At 42.6% G+C, this 26,646-nt stretch overlaps 1 protein-coding gene, 1 long non-coding RNA gene and 1 pseudogene across 6 annotated transcripts in view; 1 reads left to right on the top strand and 2 right to left on the bottom strand.

Annotated features, from left to right (window-relative positions):
• Window positions 1-26,646, bottom strand: part of Nsd3 (nuclear receptor binding SET domain protein 3) — a 111,416-nt gene that overhangs the window by 64,065 nt on the left and 20,705 nt on the right. For all 5 annotated transcript variants that reach the window (XM_052162761.1, XM_052162760.1, XM_052162762.1 and 2 more), the window contains exons 2-4: window positions 7,980-8,707; window positions 1,990-2,061; window positions 616-778 (exon numbers count right to left, since the gene is read on the bottom strand). In XM_052162761.1, the coding sequence (XP_052018721.1) occupies window positions 616-778; window positions 1,990-2,061; window positions 7,980-8,663 (919 nt within the window). In that variant the 5' untranslated portion in view covers window positions 8,664-8,707. The remainder of the gene's footprint in view (window positions 1-615; window positions 779-1,989; window positions 2,062-7,979; window positions 8,708-26,646) is intronic.
• Window positions 17,191-17,306, bottom strand: LOC127669070 (uncharacterized; annotated as a pseudogene).
• On the top strand, window positions 18,724-20,186 carry LOC127668909 (uncharacterized). Its single transcript, XR_007974236.1, has 3 exons — window positions 18,724-19,068; window positions 19,401-19,462; window positions 19,993-20,186. It is a non-coding gene; the product is annotated as an uncharacterized LOC127668909 (long non-coding RNA).

The following is a 26,646-nucleotide window of genomic DNA, read 5'->3' as shown; positions in this document are numbered from 1 at the left end:
CCTCTGGTCCCTGCGACACCAGCATATACAAAGGTAAATACACACCCATACATACACCACACATCCACACACACACACTTCACACATCCACACACAAACACATCCACACATCTACACACACACACACACACACTCCACACATCCACATCTACACACACACACTAATATTTTTTTAGGAAGTTATTATAAGGGCTGGGTGTGGTGGCACATGCAGTGCTCAGCACTCAGAAGGTAGAAGTGGGCATCTCTGAGTTCCAGGCCAGTCTGAACTATGACGCCAGTTCAAGACTAGCCAGGGCTACATAGTCGGACATAAAAACATTAGTTAGTTCTCTGCCAGTCTAAAATGACCATAATTATTTCATTTGTCATCAAAAACTGAGAAAATCCGAGGAGCAGAGGCAGGAGGATTGCTGCATGGTCAAGGTCAAACCTTGGCTACAATAAGACCCTGTATCAAAAACCACATCACAAGAAGAAACAAAAATCTGATAAAGATTCATATTGTTATGCCAGATAATATATATGTATAGTCTTACATTCACATACAACATTGAATGTTTACATTGCTTTATTGCAAACTTGTTACTTAATATCTATTTATTCTTTTCTTACCTCTTGTGTTAATTTTGGTATGGACCTCAAGCTGGGGATCACTTGAAACCATACAAGGCCACCAAGGATAGGTTCCCACCTTGGACCAAACAAGATCACCAACCTGGAACTTAACACCAGTGGACGTTTCTGTTGTTGGAACAGAAGACAGTATTGGCTGAACCTACAGGAAAAGGTCACAAAACTCCATCAGAAAAGAATGAAAGAGAGAAAGAAGGAACCTATAGGAAAAATGTCACAAAACTCCATCAGAAGAGAAAGAGGGGGAGGAAGAAGAGAGGAAGGAGAAAGAGGAGGAGAAAAGAAGAAGGGAGGCAGGAAGGGAGAGGACTGTGCATAAATTACATTCTAAGTGCCCCCAGGGCTGGGGAGACAGCTCAGTGGGTAAGGTGCTTGTCACTCAAGCACGAGGCGCTGAGTTAGAATCCTCAGAGCCCAGAGTCTGTAATCCAGTGTTCCTGTGGAGAGAGGTGGAGAAAGGAGACTCTCCAGAAGCTCGTGGGTCAGTCAGCCTGGCAAACACAGGGCCAAGCAACAAGGAAACCATTGCCTCAACAAGGTGGAAGGGCACACAGGGCTGCCCTCGCTCAGTCCTCTAAGCTGTGCACCACAGCATACACACACCCATACCACATGAGCACACATGGAGTGCTTACAATGTAGAAGTATACTCTTGCCTTGCTATCTATTGCTGGCAAAAAAGAATGAGAAAAATAGCAAGGCCAAGCTGGGTGGTGGTGGCGCACGCCTTTAATCCCAGCACTTGGGAGGCAGAGGCAGGCAGATTTCTGAGTTCGAGGCCAGCCTGGTCTACAGAGTGAGTTCCAGGACAGCCAGGGCTACACTGAGAAACCCTGTCTTGAAAAACAAACAAACAAACAAACAAACAAACAAACAAACAAAAAATAGTAAGGCCAATCTCAATACTGAAAGCAGGACCACTGGTTTTTGTTGCCAATAAGGCATCCTGGGAGCTCAGTAAAAACAAAGGATCGTGGTTTTAAAAGGACAATCATTCATAGGAAACACCTAGTCCTAAAAGGGCCAAGGGTTTTTCAGCGCACTCTCTGGCACACAGATGGGCATGGAGTGGTAATGGAGGACCACTAAGAATCTGCCGCCACTGTCGCCTCTTTTTGTTCTTGGAAGATTTCACTCCAAGTGCATAAATATTTTTCCTGCATATGTGTGTCCAATGCCTCCAGAGGTCAGAAGAATGTTGGATCCCCTGGAACTGGAGCCAGCACCCGAGTGCTGGGAACTGAGCCCGGGTCCTCTAGAAGAGCAACCAGTGCTCACAATCACTAAGCCATCTCTCCAGCCCCATCACCTCCCGACACCGTACCTGGTCACAGCATTCAACAAGCCACTCACCGGGACGGCCTCTTTGAGCACTGGCTCTTCTCTTGGCTTTTCTGGTGCAGTGTCCACCCTCTCATTTGGTCTCTAGGCAGAAAAATGTACAGGACAGAATAAAGAGGCAGTACTCCTACGACAGGAAACTAAGCATCGAAGACTGACAGGAAGATGCTTTATTGAGCATGGCGCTGCGGGCTAACGCCTGTCCACTCCACACTGCAGTTACAACTCATTGCTTACTTTATCACCTAAATAAACAGCATTGTTCTAAGCAACTGGCTTTTTCCTTTCTTAAAACTTTATTTCTTCTCCCACCTGCCCGCGCCTGATACTCTGTCTGATGTGTGTGCAGAGGTCAGAGGACAATGAGGGAGCCCTTTCTCTCCTCCCACCTTTATGTAGGTTCCAGGCATTGAACACAGGTAACCAGGCTTCCTCAGAAAGCACCTTTACTCAATGAGATCTCCTCAGACATTTTCTTTTTTTTTCTTTTTTTTTTTTTTTTAAATCAGACTGAAGGAAAAACAGAACACTGAAATAGCTCATAAGCTATAACCTGGAATTTTTCTGGAAAGTACTTTGGTAATGTGTATGGAGAGCCTTAAATTTTCAGATTTTTGTCCAGGAAATTTTCTAACATTGTTTCTGAAAAGGCACTGAGAAGAAAAACTGTTAAGTGCGAAGATATGCAAACCAGTCCTACTTCTTCTAAAAAACCACACCAGAAGACAATGTAGCTGAGCTGGAGCTGGCTCAGCAAGGAAGAGCAGCTGCCCTCCTAGGGTCCAGGTTCCACACCCACACCTGGAGGCTGGCAATGGCGCTAACTCCAGCTCCAAGGCCTCTGACCTCTGTGCACATGCCCAGATAGACACAAACACACATAAGTGTAATTAAATACATTAATAAGTCTTCCTTAAGATACAGATATACAAAAATAAAACTGATTAAATATACAGGCAATATGTATGTGTTTGTATGTATATGTGCGCATATATGCATGTGAAGCACAAGGCATGCGCATGGTGCACAGACATACATGCAGGCAAAACACTAATACACATAAAAAGTTAACTAAATAAATACTTTTTGAAATAGTGAACTTGTGGCTAGCGGGATGGTAAAAGCCCCTGCCACCAGCCTAGGCGCATGCCGAGACCACACTGTGGAAGGAGGAGAGACTTCCCAACTCCCACTCATGCACCCAGGCGTACACATACAAACCACAGCACAAGCAAACAAACTGATCATTTCAAAAGTCAATGCCTAAGTTGGGTCCAGTGCCATGGACTTGTAACACCAGACACTTGAAAGCTACAGCAGGAGGATAGCTTAGACTGAGGCCAGCCAGAGTAACAAAATGTTTCTCTTAAAAGAAAAACATGGAGGTGAGGAAAGAAGTACAGAACTACCACACACACACACTAATACTGATAAACAGGACTTTTACAGGCAGGCGAGGTGATACAGTTACAGCAGAGTGCTGGCCCGAGCGTGTGTGAGACACTGGGCCCATCTCCTACAAGCTCAAAGAAAACAAAGAATTTCTAGAAGGCAATCCGGAACTAGCTATTGAAAGTCTAAAATATGTTTACTCTTTAATTCAACAATTATATTCCAGGAATTAATCCTACTGAAACACAAAAAATATAAAAATAACAAATTTAACCAGAGAGATGGCGATTATAGTATTATTTCAGAGTAATTGCAATCTATTAATATCTTCAAACTTTGATTAAAAAAACAAAACAACAAAAAATGTGTACCTTGAAAAGACTTGATACAACATAAGACAAACATATAATAATAATTATCTGCTTTGACAATGAGATTAAGGAAATGATAAAAGAAAATCTATACTTTTGTATTATTTGCATTTTGTGTAAAAAGCAAATTTTCTTGGGATACAAGAGCAGGCCACCCAGGAGGGGCTAATGAGACTCTGCCTTGAAAAATAAAATTAATAATTCCTATAAAGGAAAAGGTTTGCTTGTCTGCTTATTCATTTTGGACTCTCTATGTAGCCCTAGCTGTCCTGGAACTCACTCTGTGGACCAGGCTGGCCTTAAACTCACAGAGATCCCCCTGCCTCTGCCTCCCAAGCACTGGGGTTAAAGGTGTATATGAACCCCACCGAGTCAACTGTTGGTAGTTCTTGCAAGCTATTTTGATACAATGTCAAAACCACTTATAAAGATTTGAAAACTTCAGTCACTCTCAAAGGAAAGAGGTGGCAAGAGAAAAGAAGCCCAAGATTTACTCTCAATTCCCTTATTCCATACAAAAATGCCACATGTCACAGATGTGCTAACCTGGAAATAAAACAGAAAGCCAGCAGGCATTTAGAGATCTCTGGGCTCATAAAGTGAAGCCAGTCAACATGAAAACAGCACCATAGACCTAAGTAGGAAAAGCTGTACCCCACTCGTGCAAGCCTCAATACCAGCTTCAAGGCCAAGAGGAAGGTGAGCTGCAGCCATTGGAGAACAGAGCAGTCTGGAATGCACAGACAGATGGTGTCTGAGGGAAGGGAAGAGCGACAGGCTTTCCTGGAGACATGGCCAATAAGAGTTAAATGCAGGGTTAGAGAGAAGTTTACGGCACTTTTGCTCTTGCTGAGGACCTGGGTTCAGTTCCCAGCAACCACAGGATGGCAAAACACCTGTACTTTAACTCTAGTTCCAGACAACCTAATACCCTCTCCTGGATTTCTTGGGTGTTGTTTGCACATGGTACAGACATATATGTAGGCAAAATACTCACATATAAAATAAAAATAAACAAATCTTTTAAAACCAGATATTCTGGCACCCAGCTTTCTGTAGACCAGCCTGATCTACATAATGAGTTAAAGAACAACCAGGGAGAGACTCTGTCTCAAAAAATTAATGAAGTCAAATGCTCAGAATCAAGAAAAATAAGGATCTAGAGAATGCCATCAGATGGCTGCTGAGTGTGGAATGCCCTCCTCGGCAATCGTGAAAGGACAGGCCAGCCCGCACTTCCCGACCCCACTGACACTGAGGAAGAGGAGAGCTCCGTGCAATCAGAGCGCTGTGGCTCGCTCCTCTTTACGTTTTACTCACCTTCATTTTACGAGATTATGAGTACATACTGCTTTTAAATATTTGCACTTGATCCTACATGGGAAGATCTATTTTCCAGGAAGAAATCACAGTAAAATTTCTTCTTCCTTTTTAATTATATGAAAATAATAATAATAATAACAAAAGCAGAATTCCTCCCTGAACTAATAGCTACATTTCTAGTTGCACTCTCAAATAGAAAACAGGATCTCAGAGAGATCTACACCTACATCGTTATCAATATCATTCCAAATAGCTGAAACTTTGAATCAACACACATACAGTACAAATACATGAATACATAAGGAAGGAAGGAAAACATGCAAATGCTGGTAGAATGTAAGCTCTTAACAACATTAGCTAAATAATTCTCAAAGAGATAAGCAAAATCATATTCTCCAAAAAAACAAAACTACTAATATTCATAGGCCAGCACAGTAGTTCTCAGAAACTAAGCTAAAAGCCAATTGAATTTTTGTGACTCTCCAAAGCCACATGTACTCATGTTTCTTCACAACATCTAGACAAGAAATGTTATTAGAGTGGGGTTGGGAATGTTGCTCAGTGGCACAGCACGTGCCTGCCCTGTGCAAGGCTGGAGTAAAAGAAATGTTATAGTGAGTGTGTCTGGGATGCACAACTAGCTTCTATCCTCATTCATTTACTCAAGAGAAAGTCAGTATGAGACACTATTGCAGCTAGTTCTGTGTGGGGAATTTGTTAGGTGACATTAAGAACTCATGACACAGTTGGAGACATAGATCAGGAGTTAAGAGCATTTGCTGCTCTCCCAGAGAACCCAGATCAGTTCCCAACATCCACAAGTGGCTCACAACACACTCTAACTCTAACTCAGGGATCCAAGACCCTCTTCTGGCCTCCATGGATACTTACAAGCACATGCACGAACATACATGAGAACACAAGAGGGGACTGGTGAAACAGCTTGAAGATAAAGGCGCTTGCTGACAAGCCTGACAACCAGCGTTCAATTCCTGGGATCAGCACAGTAAATAAGGAGAACCTTCTCCCCCAAGTTATCCTCTGACGGCCACACGCACGCATGCACACACACACACACACACACACACACACACACACACACACACACTGAATATTTTAAAAAACAGCATTTCAGAGAGTATTTCATTGTATGATGCTATAAGAAGAAGAAAAAGAAAACACTAAAAGAAAGAAAAACAGAAAGAGAGAGACGGAAGGTGGGGCTTGAGAAAGAGCCTGGTGGTTAAAAGCACTGGTTCCTGTTCCAAAGGACCAGGGTTCAATCCCCAGCACTCACGTGGTGGCTCAGTACTGTTTGTAACTTCAGTTCCAGAAGATCCAATGCCCTCTTCTGTCTCCACAGACACTATACTCATGTGGTACACAGACATACATGCAGACAAAATACACACAGACAGACACACATACATGCATGCATGCACGCACTCACTAGAACACAAGCACCTGTGAGCAGACAGCTTGTGCTTTGCATTTACAGTCACACCTTCGATTTTTAGAACAGTGCCTGACCTTATATTCAATCAACATGTGTTAAATGAATAAGAAAATGACAGAAACAATACAGAAATACATGAAATACCACATGTGGGACTCATGATAACCTAGACTTACTATAACTTTTATCCCAAGGGGGGTAATCAATCACATTTGAGTCATACTAAATAATAGAATCCAGCTATCTAAAAAATGTTCAATTAATAAGTAATCTTTCTTTAAACCAAAATCAACAAATTAACCTATTCAGATATATGAAATATAAAGGCAAACAAATGTCACAAAATAAGCATTTGTTTCTCCCTAAATGTATAGCTAGGAAACAACTGTAGTTTATATCATAAACTTTTCATTCAAGTTAGAACTGATCTACTACGTTCTTAGTATTATTATCTTATTGCCATGAAATTCACAATCAAATCTCAGATATTAAAATAATCTACCAGATCTGGGAATGCTGGCTCATGCCTTCGGATTAAAAAACTAAAAAATAAATTAATAACCAAAAAAAAAAATCCACCAGTATACATGGGCTTGATAAAAACTCCATTTGAGGACCTAATCAACATGGTTATTTTTTCCGTGTAGCCCTGGCTGTCCTGGAACTCACTCTGTAGACCAGGCTGGCCTCGAACTCAGAAATCCGCCTGCCTCTGGCTCTCAAGTGCTGGGTTTAAAGGCCAAGTGCGCCACCACCGCCTGGCTAAACATGTTTTAATAATGTGTATTAAGCCTTGCGTTTTATTTCTGAGACAGGACCTCACTGTGTAGCCCGGGCTGGCCTGAAACTGGCTACACAGAAGAAGCTAGTCTGGAATGTGCTGAGCTCCTTCCACCTGCTTGCACTTGCCCCCGCTTCCTGAGTGCTACAACTAAAGATGAAAGCCCCTCGCTCTGGCTGGAGACACACCTCCTCCCTCTGCTTAGTTAGTAGCAAACACTTGGGAACCACCTTAGATCTGAGCTCTATCAGCAAATCTGGCCTGATACAAAATCCCCTTTTCCTTTACCTTTTGTCTCCATCTTCCAAAACCAAGAGTTTGATATAAACAAGTAAAAATAATTGATCCTCTCAAGAGGTGGGCCTCAGCCTGGTTTACAGAATGAGTTCTAGGACAGCCAGGGCTATACAGAGAAACCCCGTCTTGGAAAGCACCCCAAAGGAGGTGGGAGGAGAGAAAGGGAAACAAGATTCCTGGTGTCAAAACCTTTAGAGATACTTCCTCACTAATAGTGCCTGTTGTCTACTCATCAAGTATTTATTCATTGTATCCCCAGGCACCGTGCCAATGGCAACAAAGAACTCACTAGAAATATTCATATTTGAAAAGAAAAACATAAAAAGATTTCCAACTTCCAGTCAACATGGAAGACTGCAAAACTGCGCAGAGTCCGACTTACATCGGGCCCCTCTGGCTCTAGCTTGGGGGTCTTGTGTGGCTTGCGCTCTTCGGACCGTGACGACTCGTGCTTGCTGCTCTTTTTCCTCTTTTCCCTTCTGCTTTCGTGCTTTGACCTTGTGTGCTCGCTGGCCTGTACTTCATTTAAAAGGTCCCCACAGAGGGAAGACTCAAACAATTCCCTGCCATTCTGGATAGTTTTGGTTATCTTTAGTTTAATCTCGGGTGAGCCTGTCTTCTTTGGAATCACAGTTTGTGGTACTGAAGAAGGAGGAGGAGGAGGAGGTGGCTGTGGAGGAGAAGGTTTTTCCATAATTTCATGTGGTCTTGTGTTTGGGATTTCTGAATGGTAATAGTCAGTAGGGCTAAAGTTTCTAACTGCACCAAAACCGTTGGCTGACCCATTGGGATACTGATTATATGGCGGGTATTTGGTTTGAGTTTCATACAAGCTGATTGATGGTGGGTAGCCATTTGTGAGTGGAGGAAGGTCTTCTGTTGTAGGTGGATATTGAAAACCTTGTTGCAAAGTAGCTTCGAAGGGTGTCGGGCCCCCATCTTCAACAATGTCACTGTTGTTATCAAAGGCATCCTCCTGGCGGATGTTGGCCGAGTCAATGAGTTGAGGTGGTTGCTGAATTGTGTTTCCCATGATCCCTTGCATGAAAGAGAAAGAGAAATCCATTGTTCTGCTCCAGCATCCTTAACTTTCCCTTTCTCTCATCGAGCCTAAAATTGAAGAGAATTAAAAAGTATTAAAATTCTAATAGGCAAGAAGCCAACCAAGGATTATACAAGTACTTTATACCTAATTTTCACATTCAGATATTCAGACGTTAAACCTACATAATTCTGACATAAAGCAAATAGCATTAACTATGGAGCCCACACTGTCCTTAAACTGCGGAGCCTCCTGACTCATCCTCCCAGGGACTGAGATTACAGAGACACACCATTGCACCCAGCAAAACTCTTGCTTACTTTCATAATAACCTTAGCATGTATATGTAATTTTCATACAGGTATACTTTATTCCCCCTCCTCCTCCCTCTTTTTTTTTTTTTTTTTTTTAAAATAGGGTTTCTATGTGTAGCCCTGGCTGTTCTGGAACTCACTTTGAGGATCATGCTGACCTTGAACTCACAGAGATCTGTCTGCCTCTGCCTCCCTAGTGCTGGGATTAGAGATGTGCCACCCCTGTGGCATTATACTATATTCTTTAAATGGTTATATAGTAAACGGTAACATCACTTTAATAGATCCAACCATGTGTGTACTATAAATCAATTAGCTGCTTACAAGTTTTTAGTATACTAACATGTCTCCAGAAAAAAAAACCAACTTTTGAGCCAGGGTACCACCCTGTGGCCTAAACTGTCCTCACAGTCATGATTCTCCTACTTTTGCCCCTGAGAACTGGGATTATAGGCATGTACTACTCCATATATGCTCTTGAAGAATGTTCCCTTCAGCAGGGTACACTATCAGATGCCTGCCATTGCATGATTGCAGTGCTGGAGACAGATGAATCTTGAGTTGGAGGCCAAACTGAGCAATATATAAGGAGACCCTGTCTCAAAGAGGGGGAAAAAAAACTATAAATCTGAGCATATATGTATTCATATGGGGCCGATTTAAAAACTTTTTATCTAGCTACAAAACTGTTCTATTGGACATATTCTATTAATTTATATAATTATATTGCTAGTGTGTAAAGCTGTCTAAATTTCTATACTCTGAGCCATTATCTAGTAGTTTTTAAAGTGGCATATATGGCAGAATCATTTTTTTAAAGATTTATTTATTATTATATATAAGTATACTGTAGCTGTCTTCAGACACTCCAGAAGAAGGAGTCAGATCTCATTACAGATGGTTGTGAGCTACCATGTGGTTGCTGGGATTTGAACTCAGGACCTTCAGGAAGAGCAGTTGGTGCTCTTAGCCACTGAGCCATCTCTCCAGCTCATGACAGAATCATTTTTAAATGCACATGCTGGTATTTTACTCTTAAGATTCCAGTTAATAAAGTCTGTATGGACAGGGTTAAAGCATGAGTATTTTAAGACTACATCCCAGTGAGTCCTTTGCTAGATCACTGCAGTTCATTGCTGTATTTATTTATTAAACAATTATGCAATATACTACAAGTATCTGAACATGCCCGCACTAGGTAACAATGTCTAATGTAGACACACATCTACAGTAAGACCACTTTGTCTTGTCAGAGCTTGGGCAAGTTCACATCCAAGATAAAACATTAATGAATAGTTCATATAATACTTTCATATTCTCATCTCCAGAACAAACAAGTTTTATTACTATATTAACTCTGATAAGCTGATTTTAGATATCTGGAATATTGTGAAGGCTTTTGAGGCACACAGACTAGTTCAATTCTATGATTAGCAGTGTCTACTATCTCGGGTTTAAGTAGTATCTAGTACTTACCAAGCTCAAAACTGCAAATCAGAGAGGAAAACAAAACCTAACAATATACTTTTTGAGCCATATCTATCCGCTCATACAGCTGTTGTTTGTTCTACTGTGAGCAAACAAATAACCTGAGACATTTTAAAATTGCTAACACATTAATAAGTAGCAAATGTTACCATACATCTTTAACTTCAGTACTTGGGGAAGCAGAAGCAGGCAGATCTCTGTGAGTTCAAGGCACGCCTGATCTACACAGTGAGTGCCAGGCCAACCAGAGTTATGAAAGAACATCTAAAAATTAAAATTAAAAAAACAAAACCAAAGCCGGACATGGTGGTGCACACTGTAATTCCAGCACTTGGGAGGCAGAGGCAGGCGGATTACTGAGTTCGAGGCCAGCCTAGTCTACAGAGTGAGTTCCAGGACAGGTAGGGCTACACAGAGAAACCCTGTCTTGAAAAACAAAAAACAAAACAAAACAAAAAACAAAACCAAACAAAACAAAACCAAAAACCATGTAGGACAACAAGATCTAATCCCAGAAATGCTCTCCACCGATGCAAAGGTCAGCCCCTGACTGAACGCAGGCTCCCATACATCTAAAGCCCATCTCCTCCTCCAAGCTGTCAGTTTCTAGAGGATTTGTTCTTTTTGTTCAAGTGCTTTATTCCTGGACAACTGTCAAATTAGCAACTACTGTAATGACTAACTCTAATGTTTATACAGAGTTCACCATGAAATCCTCTCTCTAGCCTGTCCCCAGACATCATCACTTGTAACAGATGGAGAAGTAGAGGCGAGAATTAAGACGAGTAAACACAACTCTGTCAACTGACAGTTCAGCTTCAGCTCAGCTGACTCCAGAATCTGCGCCCCCAGCTAGTGCACGCATTCACTGACAGTGCTGAGAAGCGGCAGGGTACGAGCAAGACAGAAACATTTCTGAAATTTGATCCTTGACAAAAACATATAGCTCACAGCAACAGACATAGAGGACTCTCCTAGCTAGCTGTTAACCTGGACACACCAGTTATCTGAGGCTCACTGGGGGACTGCTCAATCAGACTGGCCTGTGGGCATGTCTGTAGACATTTTCTTGACTGATTGGCAACTGATACAGCAGGCCCAGCCCACTCTGGGCAGTTGTATGTTGTGCTGGTCCAGCACTACTTAAGAAAGCTAGCTGTGCAGAAATGAGGAGCAAGCCCCAAAAGCAGCACTCCTCTAGGGTTCCTGCCTCTGTATTCCTGCTCAACTTTCCTCAGAGAAGGATGAAACAAACCCTCCCCTCCCGTGCCAAGTTGCTTTTAGTCATCACAGTAACAAAAAAGCAATCTATAAAAGGGTGACTTCTAATTCTGTTACCACACATAGAGCACCACATGGATAAAAATAAAAGCTCTTCATGGATACTTCCACCTAAAGGTATGTTAAACAGTCACATTCAATAAGATGCAGGCTGCATTTTTAGCTGTAATCACTGTCATGGTACAAACTTGAAAAAGTCTCCCAAATTAGTCTACCAAGTTTTCAGATATATGTATTTAGACTCAAGTTTCTATACTTTTCATTAATCAAAAGTTAAGAATTTTGACATTTTCCCTATTTTCCCTTCTCTAGCCCTAACTACAAATAATTCTGCTTTAGCTGAACTGAGAGAAGTGCCATAGCCGCCCTGTAATTACCTGGGGAACTGCAGTGACAAGAGATTTGTATCATACTGAGGGTGAGAGGGGTCACACCCAAGGCCTTGTGCACGCTAAACATTCACAATACTCCTGAGCTACATTTCTAGTACTGTAAGCATTTTTAAAAACTGTGTGTGTGAGTGTGTGCACCATGTGTGTATACATGTGATTCAAGTGCCCAAGGAGATACCCTGGAACTGAAACTGCAGGGTTTGTGAGCTGTCCGATGGGTCCCCTGAAGAACAGTAAGTGCTGACCTCTCAGTCATCCCTCCAGACCCTGGTGTGCATCCGTCTTTGATGTACTAAACAACGCTGGAAGGCTGCCAAGCAGATGTGCTTTAGCTTCCCTGTTAGCTAACTAAACGGAATACTGGAGATGTAGATTTTCCCAGGGCCACAAGCTAGTCAGTGTGAGTTTGAAGACTAAATGTTCTGATTGCTAACTTTGTATTCTTTGCCATAGAGGCTGGTGACATGAGGACAGCCATACTCTAACCTCAGGAGTGAGGCCCTCGGAACTGAAGCAGGCCGTTCCCTAACCCTGCTTGCTGCTTCATCTTCTTTGTCAGGGCTCCACCCTTTTCATAGCTTCCGGATTACAAAGCACAGACTCATATTCTCTCAAGTCATAAAACTAGTTTGAACAAAGCCTACAGTTTCTTCTTATTTTGTGACATTTTGTTTCTGAGACTAGCCTGGAACTTGCTAAACAGCCTCGATCTCAGATATCCAACTGCCTCTGCCTCCCAAGTGCTAAAATTAAAGGTGTGCATCACCACACCTGGCAAAGGTTTCTCCTTTTAAAATCTGATTTAGTCTTTGATTTCTATACTAATTTCAAAAGCAGCCCTCAGCACCTTATCCTACACTATGATAATTGATTTTCTAGATAGTTCTTTTGTTTTGTTTTGAATATATCCCAGGGAAGACCTGGACTTAACTCCTGCCAGTGTTCCCGCCTCAGCTTCCCAAATGCTAAGATTAAGGGCAATGGCCACCACATCTTGCTATCGAGATATGTCTTACATCTAACGTCTTTCTTCATGGCAGATAGAAAACAGTTCTTGAAATCAGACTTCTATAAGTCTAACTGCAAACTTAGAGACAGTACAGCTTCATAATACAGCAAATCTCCTCCAGCTCTCCTAGGTTTCTATGACCTCTTCCTCTCTCAGTCCAAACTGCATGTGCATGAACCAATTTTTCTGAGCATCCACAGAGCCAAGCAGCTTCAAATCGTGGATTCACTATCACATTACACTTCCTTAACTCTACATGTGATGTGTTCTTAGTCGCCAGATGAAATGCAAAGCCCGGCTCCTCTCCCAAGGCGCCTTCCTGAATGCATGTGCCGCCGATGTTCCTACTGTGGAGACGTCTCACTCCCCAGATACTCCACCTGGAATCTAAATGCCCATATGCCCACATCTGACACTCAGTTTTTAGTCTATCTAAATGTGTCCTTCCAAAAGAAACCACATGTGCTAGCTGTCCAAGCAAGAAGCCTGGGGATCATGGGGCACCATGAGTTTTATTTCCAACATATGTAACTCCAATTGTCACGTCACTGCATGTCCTCTTGATGGTCCCCCAGTTCTTGCTCCACAGCTGCCATCATGGTTCACGTGAAACTGCACCCCCCACACCACCATAATCATGTGTTTAAATCCTTGGCTCTCTCCAGGTGGCCTTGTTTTGATATGTTGTGTGATTTTTAGAATGAGAAAGACATCTTGGGGAGGATGACTGTCTCATCTCATCTAATCTCTTCTCTCTCTCCCTCCCACCCATCCTCCCAGCACTCCCCTGGCCTTCCCCTAGTCCTCCCCACTTCCCTCTCCCTCTACTCCCTATTGGAAGCGTGTAATAGCAGCTGCTGCCTGCTCTCCCCACCATGAATAGAAGCTGTTCCCCCTTTCCCTTCTCCACCATAACAAATGTACCCCCTTTCAAACTACAAGTCACAATAAACCTTCCTTCCCCTGAGTTATTGCATGTCAGGCATGTGGTCACAGGGACAACAAAAGTGACAGACACCTCCTCACCTCCTTCTGCTTCTTCATAGTCTATTTTTCCTTAGAGCATTTTTCTTAAGAGTCACCTCTAAAAAGAAACTCCAAACATTCAACTTATTCCCCTCGAAATCCTTTAACACAACCAGGAAAATGAACTAACTGCTACAATCATCACTGAAGACCCTCCGAAATGTCTTGCTGAAGGCTGTGGATGTGGCTCACCTCGTACACCTCTTATTTGTCTAGTATGCACAAGATTCTGGCTTCTATCTATACATCATGGTTCATTGGGAAAGAGACGACGGTACTTTATTCTGCTTAGTGTTTTTGTGTGGTTTCGTTGGTTTTGTAGACAAGTCTCACTATACAGTCTTGGCTGGTCTCAAACTCATTATATGGACCAGGCTGGCCTCCAACTCACAAAGACCTACCTGCCTCTGCCTCCCAAGTGCTGGGATTAAAGGATGCTTCTCCATACCTGCCATAGTTTTGTTGTTGCTTCCTTTAGTATTACGTCCACACTGAACAGTAACAACGCCAAGCCCCCGGCAGCTACCAAGACTCCCTGTTGCTGGCTTCTCTTTGGTGTTTCAAATGTGCCATGACTATTCTTGGCACACTCTGGGGCTATAAAAAGTTGCCAAGTACCATGTGGGTGCTGAGAACCGAACCTGGGTCCTCTGAGAAGCAACTAGTGTTCTTAACCAATGAGCCAACTCTCCAGCCCCACTGCACTGGAGTTCAAGGCCAGCGTGCTCTTTCTCCAAAGGGAGTCCAGAACAGCTAGAGCTATACACAAAGAAGCTCTGTCCCAGAAAACAAACAAACAAAAACACAACAAAACAAAAATCACTAAGAAGCAAAGAGATTTTCACATTACAAGCAAAGAGAACATATTTTCAAAGCACAGCTAACAAAGCGCTTTATCTCAAGAACTAGTTCTAGGTTTGTTTTATGTGCTTGAGAGAAATGAACTTCACATTGTTGTACATACAGGCTTGTCTCCAATTCATATGTGCATGTGGCCCTCAGCCTCCCAAATGCTAGGACTCCAGGCATGTGCCACCATGACTAGGAACAGTTTCATACTACTCTAAGACATAAGGGGCTCACTAAAGGTTTTTCAACTGAAACAACAGTTTAAAAGTCACCCTAGATTACTTTTTAAATAAAAATAGAAATCAGAAATATATAATGGAGATTATCTTAGTTACTTTTCTATTATTTGACAAACACACAACCAAGACAACTTATTTTTTAAAAAAAAGTCAATTAACTGGTTGGATGGCTCATAGGGTAGAGTCCATTACAGTGGAGCAAAGGCATGGCGACAGGAACAGTTGAGACCTAACTAGATCCACAAGCAGCAGGCAGAAAGAGTAGCTTGGAGACTTTTGAAAACTCAGAGCCCAACCACAGTGACAAGCCTCCTTCATAAGGCCATACACCCTTGTCATTCCCAAACAGTTCCAACAATCAAGGAGCAAAAATTTAAATGGGCAAGACTTATTGGGGGGGCGGGGGATGCTTGAAATCTTATTCAAATCACCAGAGAGACGTAACAGCTACCTCTTTAAACAAGTTATCAGCAAATACTGACCACAGTGAGATGGACACCCATGATTACGTGCCTCAGAATGTGATAAGCCAGAACAGCAAAAGCTCTGAAATATTCTTTCCAAGGTGAAGAAGACACATCTAAGAAAGAAATGACACATGGAGCCTATGAGATGGCTCAGGCAGTAAAGGTGCTAGCTCTGCATGCCTGACAGCCTTAGCTTGACCCCCAGAATCCACAAAAAGATGAAGGGAAAAACTGACCCCACCAAGTTTTCTCCTGATCTCTAAACCTCTAAGTATACATATATGCATGTATGGATGGACAGATAGGTAACAGACAGATGATAGATGGATGCATAGGCAGACAGACAGACAATTTTTGAGTCCACTGTGCTGCTTTCATGTACATAATTTCAAGGTTTTGTTTTTGTTTTATTTTGTTTGGTTTGTTGTTGTTGTTTTTGCATTAGATAACCAAATAAGTATTCATCTCTGGGAGAGAATAATTCTCCTTCTCTGAGTCAGCCCTAGCCTATTCCCTTCCTGTTAACATATCTGTCAGTACTGTCATTGTTTAGGTCTTGTTCAGGCAGTCATATTGCTGTGTTGTTGTGGTTGCAGCTTGTCATCTCTAGGAGATACAATCTTTTTGGTTTGTTATTTTGTTTTTGGTCCTGGGGTCGAGCATAAGGCCTTATGCATGCTATATACCTCCTCTATCTCTCCAGCTGCAGCTAGTAACTTTCAGAAGTATAATAACACTAACTTACATGAGGATTCTTTATCCTCAGGAAAGGCAGACTAGATATGAGATGTATTACTTTTTTTTTTTTTTTTTTTAAAGATTTATTTATTATATGTAAGTACACTGTAGCTGTCTTCAGATGCACCAGAAGAGGGCATCAGATCTCTTTACGGATGGTTATGAGCCACCATGTGGGTGCTGGGATTTGAACTCATGACCTTTGGAAGAGCAGTCGGTGCTCTTACCCACAGAGCCATCTCTCCAGCCCCGAGATGTATTACTAAACATGATTTGGTGGGGTATAGACAGCACAGTAGACGACTGAGGAGTATAGGGTCTGTCACTTGTAAAAGATACCAAGAGAGACTAGAGATATGGCTCAGCAGTTAAGAGCAATGACTGCTCTTCTGAAGGTCCTGAGTTCAAATCCCAGCAATCACATGGTGGCTCACAACCATCTATAATGAGATCTGATGCCCTCTTCTGGAGTGTCTGAAGACAGCTACAGTGACAAATAATGAATAAATCTTTAAGAAAAAAAAAAAAAAAAGACACCATGAGTGGGTTTATATTTGACCCCACAGTCAGGGAACTAACTTCTACCCAGGGCCTTAATCACATGTTCCTAATTCTGCAGTTTGGTGTGGATGGACACGATGACCTGGCCATTGTGCTCTGGGGCTCCCCCAAAGGCATCACATGTACCTGTCTGGAGCTTAGTTTAATGACAGCACTGAGATCAGACACACAGGAACAGCTGCCAGGAAACTGTCCCTAGGATCCCCTAGGGCAGCCCATTCAGGCAACAAACATGCTCTCAAGGACACTGCTGTTTGCCAGGCCCCATCAAGAAAGGGACCTGCTCAGTTTAACTGGCTGCAGATTATTCCTCCTCCTCCCCCTCCCTCTCATCTGCATCCCCCCCCCCATTCAAGGCGGGGTCCCACTGTGTAGTCCTGGTTGGCCTGTAATACATTAAGTGGATCAAGCTAGTCTTGAACTCAGAGATCCACTTGCTTCTGCATCCAGAGTGCTGAAATTAAAGGCTGATGCCACAACACACAACCTTCCTTTCTAACAGTTTTAAACTTCCTAAAGGAAAAATTAAGAAAACAATTTGAGTTTTACATTTTTATTTCATATGTACCCATGGAAGGTCAGAGGACAACTTTGAGGAGCTGGCTCCCTCGGATCCAACGCACGTCAAGCTGGTGATCAGTACCTTTCTGCTGAGCCATCCTGGCAGTCCTGCGCCAGTACTGTTTTATTTTGGTAAGACAGGGTAACACTATGTAGGTCTGGCTGGACGTAAGTCACTGAAATCCACCTGTCTCTGCCTCCCTAGTGCTGAGGTTAAAAGCATGTATCCAGGATATTATTCTATAGTGGTTTTTATGCACGGACGAGCCAGGCAGCAGCCTGCCCACAGCAGGCATATGGACTGACACCAGGATTAGCACGTCACAAGAGGGCCCAGTCTGTATGCATTGACACAAGGCTGAGCTCACTGCCCAGCCAGCAGGCCAGCTCGGGGCCTCTGAATTTAGACTGCTTTCCCCATCTCCTTAAGCCTTTAGTTTCGTTTATCTTTAGTTCCCTTTTCTAGAACCTGTGTTCTAGAAAACCTTACTCGGGTTGCAGGAAAACTTAACTTTTAATCCACACACAACACTTAGAACAGTGCCTGGTGCAGTTAGCCTTCAGTACCTCGTTATTATTATTTGGTACAATACTGTATACAAAAGAAGTAAGCAGTGTGAAACAGAAGGGGACCAAGAATCACACTGTATTGCCACTGCTGTTAAAAGAGACATTTGAGGAAGAAACCATATGAGGGGAGGAAGCACTGAAACCATGAAAGGCAGGCTGGGGACTGAGGGAGTTTCTCATCCTCTGCATTAAAATCCCCTGTATAAATAACTTAAAATTCTGACATCTTTGTGTCCTAAATAAAACCCAGATAAGGACAGTACACCTGTGATGGGGCTGTATCCTAGTGGTAGAGTACTAACCTGGTATGTACAAAACCATGGGTTTGATCAACACTCTAAGTGTTTGTGTGACTCTGTATACACATGTATGTGTGTGTGTGTGTGTGTGTGTGTGTATATATATATATATATATATGCAAACAAATAAACCCTAATTTTTAACTACTATACATAATAATATACTGACATAAATATTTAATAATATCAGGGCTGGAGAGATGGTTCATTGGTTTAGAGCACTTGTTGCTGTATGCAGAGGACTCACATGGTGACTCCTAACTGACCATCCGTAACTCTAGTTGTGGGGATCCAGTGGCTTCTTCTGACCTCTGTGGGCCCCAGGCACACAGGTACTCTGCACATGCACATGCAGGCACACAGGTACTCTGCACATGCACATGGCGGCACACAGGTACTCTGCACATGCACATGCAGGCACACAGGTACTCTGCACATGCACATGCAGGCACACAGGTAATCTGCATATGCACCAGGAATTCAGGTACTCTGCATATGCACATGCAGGCACACAGGTACTCTGCACATGCACATGCAGGCACAAGGTAATCTGCATGTGCATCAGGCACACAGGTACTCTGCACATGCACATGCAGGCACACAGGTACTCTGCACATGCACATGCAGGCACACAGGTAATCTGCATATGCACCAGGCACACAGGTACTCTGCACATGCACATGCAGGCACACAGGTACTCTGCACATGCACATGCAGGCACACAGGTAATCTGCATATGCACCAGGCACACAAGTACTCTGCACATGCACATGCAGGCACACAGGTACTCTGCATATGCACCAGGAACTCAGGTACTCTGCATATGCACATGCAGGAGGCACACAAGTACTCTGCACATGCACATGCAGGCACACAGGTACTCTGCATATGCACATGCAGGCACACAGGTACTCTGCACATGCACATGCAGGCACACAGGTAATCTGCATGTGCACCAGGCACACAGGTACTCTGCACATGCACATGCAGGCACACAGGTACTCTGCACATGCACATGCAGGCACACAGGTAATCTGCATATGCACCAGGCACACAAGTACTCTGCACATGCACATGCAGGCACACAGGTACTCTGCATATGCACATGCAGGAGGCACACAAGTACTCTGCATATGCACATGCAGGCACACAGGTACTCTGCACATGCACATGCAGGCACACAGGTACTCTGCATATGCACATGCAGGCACACAGGTACTCTACATATGTACATGCAGGCACACAGGTACTCTGCACATGCATATGCAGGCACACAGGTACTCTGCATATGCACATGCAGGCACACAGGTACTCTGCATATGCACATGCAGGCACACAGATAATCTGCATATGCACATGCAGGCACACAGGTACTCTGCATATGCACATGCAGGCACACAGATAATCTGCATATGTACACGCAGGCACACAGGTACTCTGCATATGTACATGCAGGCACACAGGTACTCTGCACATGCATATGCAGGCACACAGGTACTCTGCACATGCACATGCAGGAGGCACACAGGTACTCTGCACGTGCACATTCAGGCACACAGGTACTCTGCACATGCACATGCAGGCACACAGGTACTCTGCACATGCACATGCAGGCACACAGGTACTCTGCACATGCACATGCAGGCACACAGGTACTCTGCACATGCACATGCAGGCACACAGGTACTCTGCACATGCACATGCAGGCACACAGGTACTCTGCACATGCACATGCAGGCACACAGGTACTCTGCACATGCATATGCAGGCACACAGGTACTCTGCACATGTACATACAGGCACACGGATACTCTGCACATGCACATGCAGGCACACAGGTACTCTGCATATGTACATGCAGGCAAAACATTTAGACATATAAAGTAAATGTTTTTAAAGTTTAAAAAATAGTATCAGTTGGGCGTGGTGGCACATGCCTTTAATCCCAGCACTTGGGAGGCAGAGGCAAGTTGATCTTTGAGTTTGAGGCCAGCCTGGTCTACGAAGGGAGTCCAGGACACCCAGGGCTATTAGACAGAGAAACCTCATCTCAACAGTAACAACAAAGAAATGATTAATACCACCAATAGTTAACGTTTAGCAGTTTACTATACATCAATCAATATTGCCCTAAATGTTTTATATTCGTTACATTATTTAAGTCCTTCCCCAAATATTTCTCTATAAAAATACTATTATCCACACTTTTCAAATGAAACGCCAAGACCATATTCCCACAGTGACATTTTCAAATACACGCTTTGCTCAACATCTGCTCTTAAAGAATAATTTTATTTCCCAATTCCTAAATATGTGAATTAAAAAGCAAAAAAACAACAAGAAAGAAAGCACTCACAAACTGCACACACACAGTCCGGTGGGAGACTAATCACATCACTTCACCTAGGTTTTCCTTTGAGATTGGGACTTATACAGCTCAAGCTGATCTCGAACATGCTCTGAAGTGAAGAAAAACCACAGACTTCCAATCCTCCTGCCTCCCACCACACCCTAATTTTATACTGAGCTGGGTATCAAACCTGTGCTTTGTGTATGCTAAGTACTCTACTAAGGGACCTAATGTAATCTGTGCTTTTACATAGATAAATACAGTATTTTTGAAAGATGGCAAGGTGCCGGAAAGATAGCGCAGTCAGTAAAGGGCTTGCTGGACACATGAGAGCCAAGTGTGAGGCCCAAGACCCATGTAAGAGGCTGAGTACAGGCGGACACTAGGGAAGACAAACGCCGAGGTCTCGCTGGCCCCAAACCCAGCCAAGTAGATGAGCCCCACGCTCTATGGGACACCCTGTTTCTTTTTTTTTCTTTTCTTTTCTTTTTGAGGGAGGGCCATTGAAGATGCCACTAATTGTTGACCTCTGTGCCTTCACATGCACATATAATGAATAAACACACACATGCACACAAACATACATGCACTCCCATTAAAGATAGCCTTGATGAATGCTTTTTAAATTTCTGTTGCAGCTATTCATAAAGTTTTAGAGCAGTAAGGAAAAGGGGGGGGAAAGGAAGGAAAAAGAAGGAAAGAGAAAGGATGGGGGCACAGGGAGAGGAAAGAAAGCTAAAAATTATCAACTAAAGTTGTAAACTCTTATTTTTCTCCCAATTTATTTATGGGAAGAGCAACAATTTTAAAAAGTATACCAAGCCAGGGATGGTAGGTCACACCTTTAATCTCAGCACTCAGGGTGCAGAGGCAGGTGGATCCCTCTGAGTTCCAGGACAGCTTGGTCTACATAGCAAAATCCAAGGTAGCCAGAGCTACACAGTGAGACCTTGTCTCACAAAAGGAGGAGAAAAAAATACAAAGAAAGAACCAGAAAGGAAGAGGATCAGATTCTTAAGTCAAACCACAGACAGGCAGAAAAAGAAAGTAACCATAGTATGTATTTTAAATGAACAGCTTTAAGATAAAAATACCAACTAAACATTAAGCATTACCAATTTAAATGCATAGTTAAGACAACTAATGAATCAACAGAATGAACAATCTTCTTTGGTAGAGCGTACATTTGCTGGACTCTACCTTACAGACTTACATGCTAGATCACATACATACTCGTTTAGTTCAATGTCAACATCTTCTCTTTATATTTGATTGTACTTCAAAAGTCCTTCTACTGATCACAACTAAGGCCTTTCTTAAGGCTTCCCACTATCTAGAAAAGGTCTGAATAGGGTGACGGTCCCTCCAGGCAAGGTCTACCCTTCCTTGGCTACTCTGACGGCTCTCTGCTCTAGCAGGGGAACACTAGGATTGTAGTTCTCATGCCACACCTCTGCACCCCAACTAATGTCAGCTCCTACATGCAGTGAGCCCTTTAAACACCTCTCTTCCTCTTAACGCTACCCACCCCTGAGCTCAGACAGTGACTCCAAAGAAAGCTACTGAAGCTGAGTTAGTCTGAGAAACTCCTGCTCCTGTTCATGCCTCTGAGAATGAACGCTGAACTATCTGTTTATGTGAATTTTGTTTTCTTAAAATTTGTTTTGTTTATTTTGGGGTCTGGTGAAATGACTCGGTGGCTAAGAGTGCTGGCTACTTTTCCAGAGGATCCTGACTGGATTCCTAGTGCCTGATACACATGCGGTGTGCAGACACAGATGCAGACAAACATTCATACACAACAGAAAAATATTTATTTAACACTTTTTAAATATTTATTTTTTAATTTTGTGTGTGTGTGTGTGTGTGTGTGTGTGTGTGTGTATGTTAGGGGTGCTTGAGGAGGCCAAAGGATCCCCTGGAACTGGAGGTCCAGGCAATTGTAAGCTGCCTAATGTGTGTCCCGAGAATCAAACTCAGGTCCTCTGAAGAGTGATACATACTATTAGCCACTGACCTTTCTCCCCAGCCCTAATTAATTTTATTTTATGTATATGAATGCTTTGCTTGCATGTGTGCCTGTGTACCACATGCATGCAGTGCTCAGAGGCCAGAAGAGGGCATCAGATCTCTGGAGCTAGAGTGAAAGACAATTGTGGAGCCATGTGGATGCTGGTAAATGAACCAGGGACCTCTCTACACAGCAGAGTTAGGTTCCCAGCATCCATATGGTGCTTGATCCTACAACCCTCTTCTGACCTCCTTGGGCACCACGCACATACATGGTGCACATACATATATGTAGACAAAACATTCATACATATAAAATAAATAAACCTAAAAAGAAATTTTTAAAAAGTTGTTGAAGGCCTTTCCATGGATTGATTAACAGCTGCTTACCTTTCCATCACTGAGATTCCTTTTAGTCTAACCAAAGGAATTAAAAAAAAAAATTTAACGTTTATTTTTAAAGAATTATTTATTTATGTATATGAGTACACTGTAGCTGTCTTCAGACACACCAGAAGGGGGCATAGGATGTCTTTACACATGCTTGTGAGCCATCATGTGGTTGTTGGAAATTCAACTCAGGACCTCTGCAAGAGCAGTCAGTGCTCTTACCCGCTGAGCCGTCTTTCCTGCCCCCCAAGTTCCCTAAATTTTAAGTCCTCTGAGATGGCATAGAAAGCTTACAGAGAGATGTTAATATAACCAAAGCATTATTTAAAAACCATTATATAAACACATCTACTTAAAGCCCTGTTATTAGTACTACAGAACTGAAACTAAAAACAGTTTCCATGGTCAGTCAATGGAATCAGCAAGAATATCAGAACTGCCCCACAAATATAACCCAGTATATGTGAAATAACCATATTATATCTGACTATAACACAGTCTCTACACTGTCCAGAACAGGCCCTGTATTTTATCAAGAAAAACAAAGATTCAAGATGCTTCTTCATATGAACCATTTCACGGAGCATTCCTCCACGTTTATGATAAATCTAGTCCTAATGTCTTTTCATAGCAACAAGAACAGAATGTTTGCAGTTTATGGAAATGAGCCTACTATGCTAATCCTCAAAAACCAGACAATTTTATTGTTTGGCCACCACTATGGCAAAAATAAAAAGCAACTAAAAAGACATTTAACCTTGAAAGAATAGACAGTCACCTTTAAAATCACAGTGTAAAGTCTTTGAAGTACACAGAGCTGCCATCCTTTTGGGGTTCTGTGCTCAATCTCTGTATAGATATGATTGATCACTATGAATCCTAAACTCTAAATTACAAATGTTGAAGTTAGCGGGGCGGTGGTGGCGCACACCTATAGTCCCAGCACTCTGGGAGGCAGAAGCAGGCGGATTTCTGAGTTCGAAGCCAGCCTGATCTACAGAGTGAGTTCCAGGACAGCCAGGGCTACACAGAGAAACCCTGTCTTGGAAAAACCAAATCAAAAAAAAAAAAAAAGAAAGAAAGAAAGAAAGAAAGAAAGAAAGAAAGAAAGAAAGAAAGAAAGAAAGAAAGAAAGAAAGAAAGAAAGAAAAGAAAAAGAAAAGAAAAAAAAGTTATAAATGGAGCTCTTAGAAAAAATAACAAAGCCCCACAGGGTTCTAAGAACCTGACCACACCTCCGCAGCACCAAGAAGGAAATGAATAATAATGTTTACCTTCACAAAAAGCAGCTAGAATTGATAAGCATCTCATCTATTTCCCAGAGATGAAAGGCAATACCGGAATTTGGCACAGTAACTTCAATAGTAAGACCAATCTTTCAAACAAAATAGATCCTCCTTGAAAATTTTTTGTGAGTAGCTACAAACAAATTTTCAAGTGGCAGTGGCTGTTCTATTTGTCTGTCGATCATCCTGCCTCAAGGGAGCAAACACTAGATTACAAGATTTACTATTTTGCCAACAAACAAAATGTACTGCTTTCAGTGACATTTTATATATACATATACAAAACTCTAAGTAGAAGTATCTAATTTCTGATTACAACTTGAGTATTTTCTCTCAAAGTGTGAAACTGGAGGTACTGCAAACACACATTCAGACCATTATATAATAGCACTATCTCTCCAGACACTTTACAATTTTTTTAAGTTTTCCTGTGGCTTTTTAAAAGACATTTTGAGATATCAAAGTTTATGGTTTGAAAGGAACTTTTACCAAGCCAGATTTAGTGGCACAGACTTTTATCCCAGCACTTGGGAAGAGGTAGGTGGATCTCTCTACAGAGTGAGTTCCAGGACTGCCAGAGCTACAGCTTGGGGGGGGGGGGGGGAGGATGGGGGATGGGGGGAAAACGGAGGAAGGGAGGGAGGGAGGAAGGGGAGGGAAGAACAGAGACAGAGACAGAGAGAGCGAGATCGAGAGAGACGGAGGGAAGGAGGGACGAATGAACACGCGCCTATCATTTTGGCTGAGGCTAAATGAAAATTAAAGGCTATGACTTAGAGAAAACTTTCCCTGAATGGCTTTCCAGCAGTCAGTAACAAAAAGGTATTATCCCACAAAGGCACCGCAGCCTTTTCCTACGAGACCTAATGTTCTGTATTAGTAACCTTATCTGTGGATCTTCACTAAAGGTACTTTCCAAGGTAGCCTTTCCAAAAAAAAAAAAAAAAAAACTAAGCTGATGACTAATTTCTGGGTTTAAGTGGAAAACCCACTTGATTAAAAAATAAACAATTGGGGGCTGGAGAGATGGCTCAGCGGTTAAGGGCACTGACTGCTCTTCCCAAGATCCTGAATTCAAATCTCAGCAACCACCTGGTGGCTCACAATCATCTGTAATAATGAGATCTGACGCCCTCTTCTGGGGTGTCTGAAGACAGCTACAGTGTACTCACATATAATAAATAAATAAATCTTTGAGCCAGGCGGTGGTGGCGCACGCCTTTAATCCCAGCACTTGGGAGGCAGAGGAAGGCGGATTTCTGAGTTCGAGGCCTGCCTGGTCTACAGAGTGAGTTCCAGGACAGCCAGGGCTATACAGAGAAACCCTATCTCAAAAAAAACCAAATCCAAAACCAAACCAAAACAAACCAAACAAAAAATAAATCTTTAAAAAAAAAAAACAATTAAAAATTAACAAAAATAGGGGGCTGGAGAGATGGTTTGTGGTTAAGAGCACCGACTGCTCTTCCAGAGGTCCTGAGTTCGATACCCCACAACCACACGGTAGCTCACAACCATCTGTAATGGGATCTGGTGCCCTCTTCTGGTGTGTCTGAAAAGAACAATGGTGTACATATAATAAATTTTTAAAAATTAACAAAAGTAACAGCTGGGTTGGGAGGATGGCTGAAGCAATAGTCCTCTGCCAACCCTGGCTACTGGAGCTCACCCAGGATGGGGGAGAGCAGATCCCTGCGAGGCAGTCACTTTCTGTTTTCACGCGGCTTTACTCGCTTTTCAAAGGTGCAAACCACGCGCAGTTAGTGAAGTCCCCAGGATCCCTGACCCGAGCACAGCTTTCCCTCCTGCTCAGCCTCAGGTGGCTGGACCACAGCACAAGGCCTCGGATTTTGAAAGAGATTTTTTTCCTATGTTTTTATTTTAAATGTAATGGGAATTGGGGCCTCTTAAGTGATGCTCTGGATACAGAAATGATGGTTGTACAAACTGTAAATATACTAAAAGTGCCCCCGATACACACACTATACACTTTGAAAGAGAATTTGTGGCCAGGCGTGACACTGCATGCTTTAGAAGATGTCTGAGAGAGACTAGAGAGAATAGGAAGAGCTCTGTGATTTCAAAGCCAGCCTGGTCTACAAAGCAAGTTCTAGGCTAATTACAGCTCTACAATGAGACCTGTCTAAAATAAAAATTAATTAAAATTTAAAAAGTGT

The sequence above is a fragment of the Apodemus sylvaticus genome, chromosome 18 (assembly GCF_947179515.1).
Source record: "Apodemus sylvaticus chromosome 18, mApoSyl1.1, whole genome shotgun sequence".
In the NCBI taxonomy this organism is placed as follows: Eukaryota; Metazoa; Chordata; class Mammalia; order Rodentia; family Muridae; genus Apodemus; species Apodemus sylvaticus.
The sequence above is the reverse complement of the archived record's forward strand: the minus strand, read 5'-3'. Positions and strand labels throughout refer to the sequence as shown.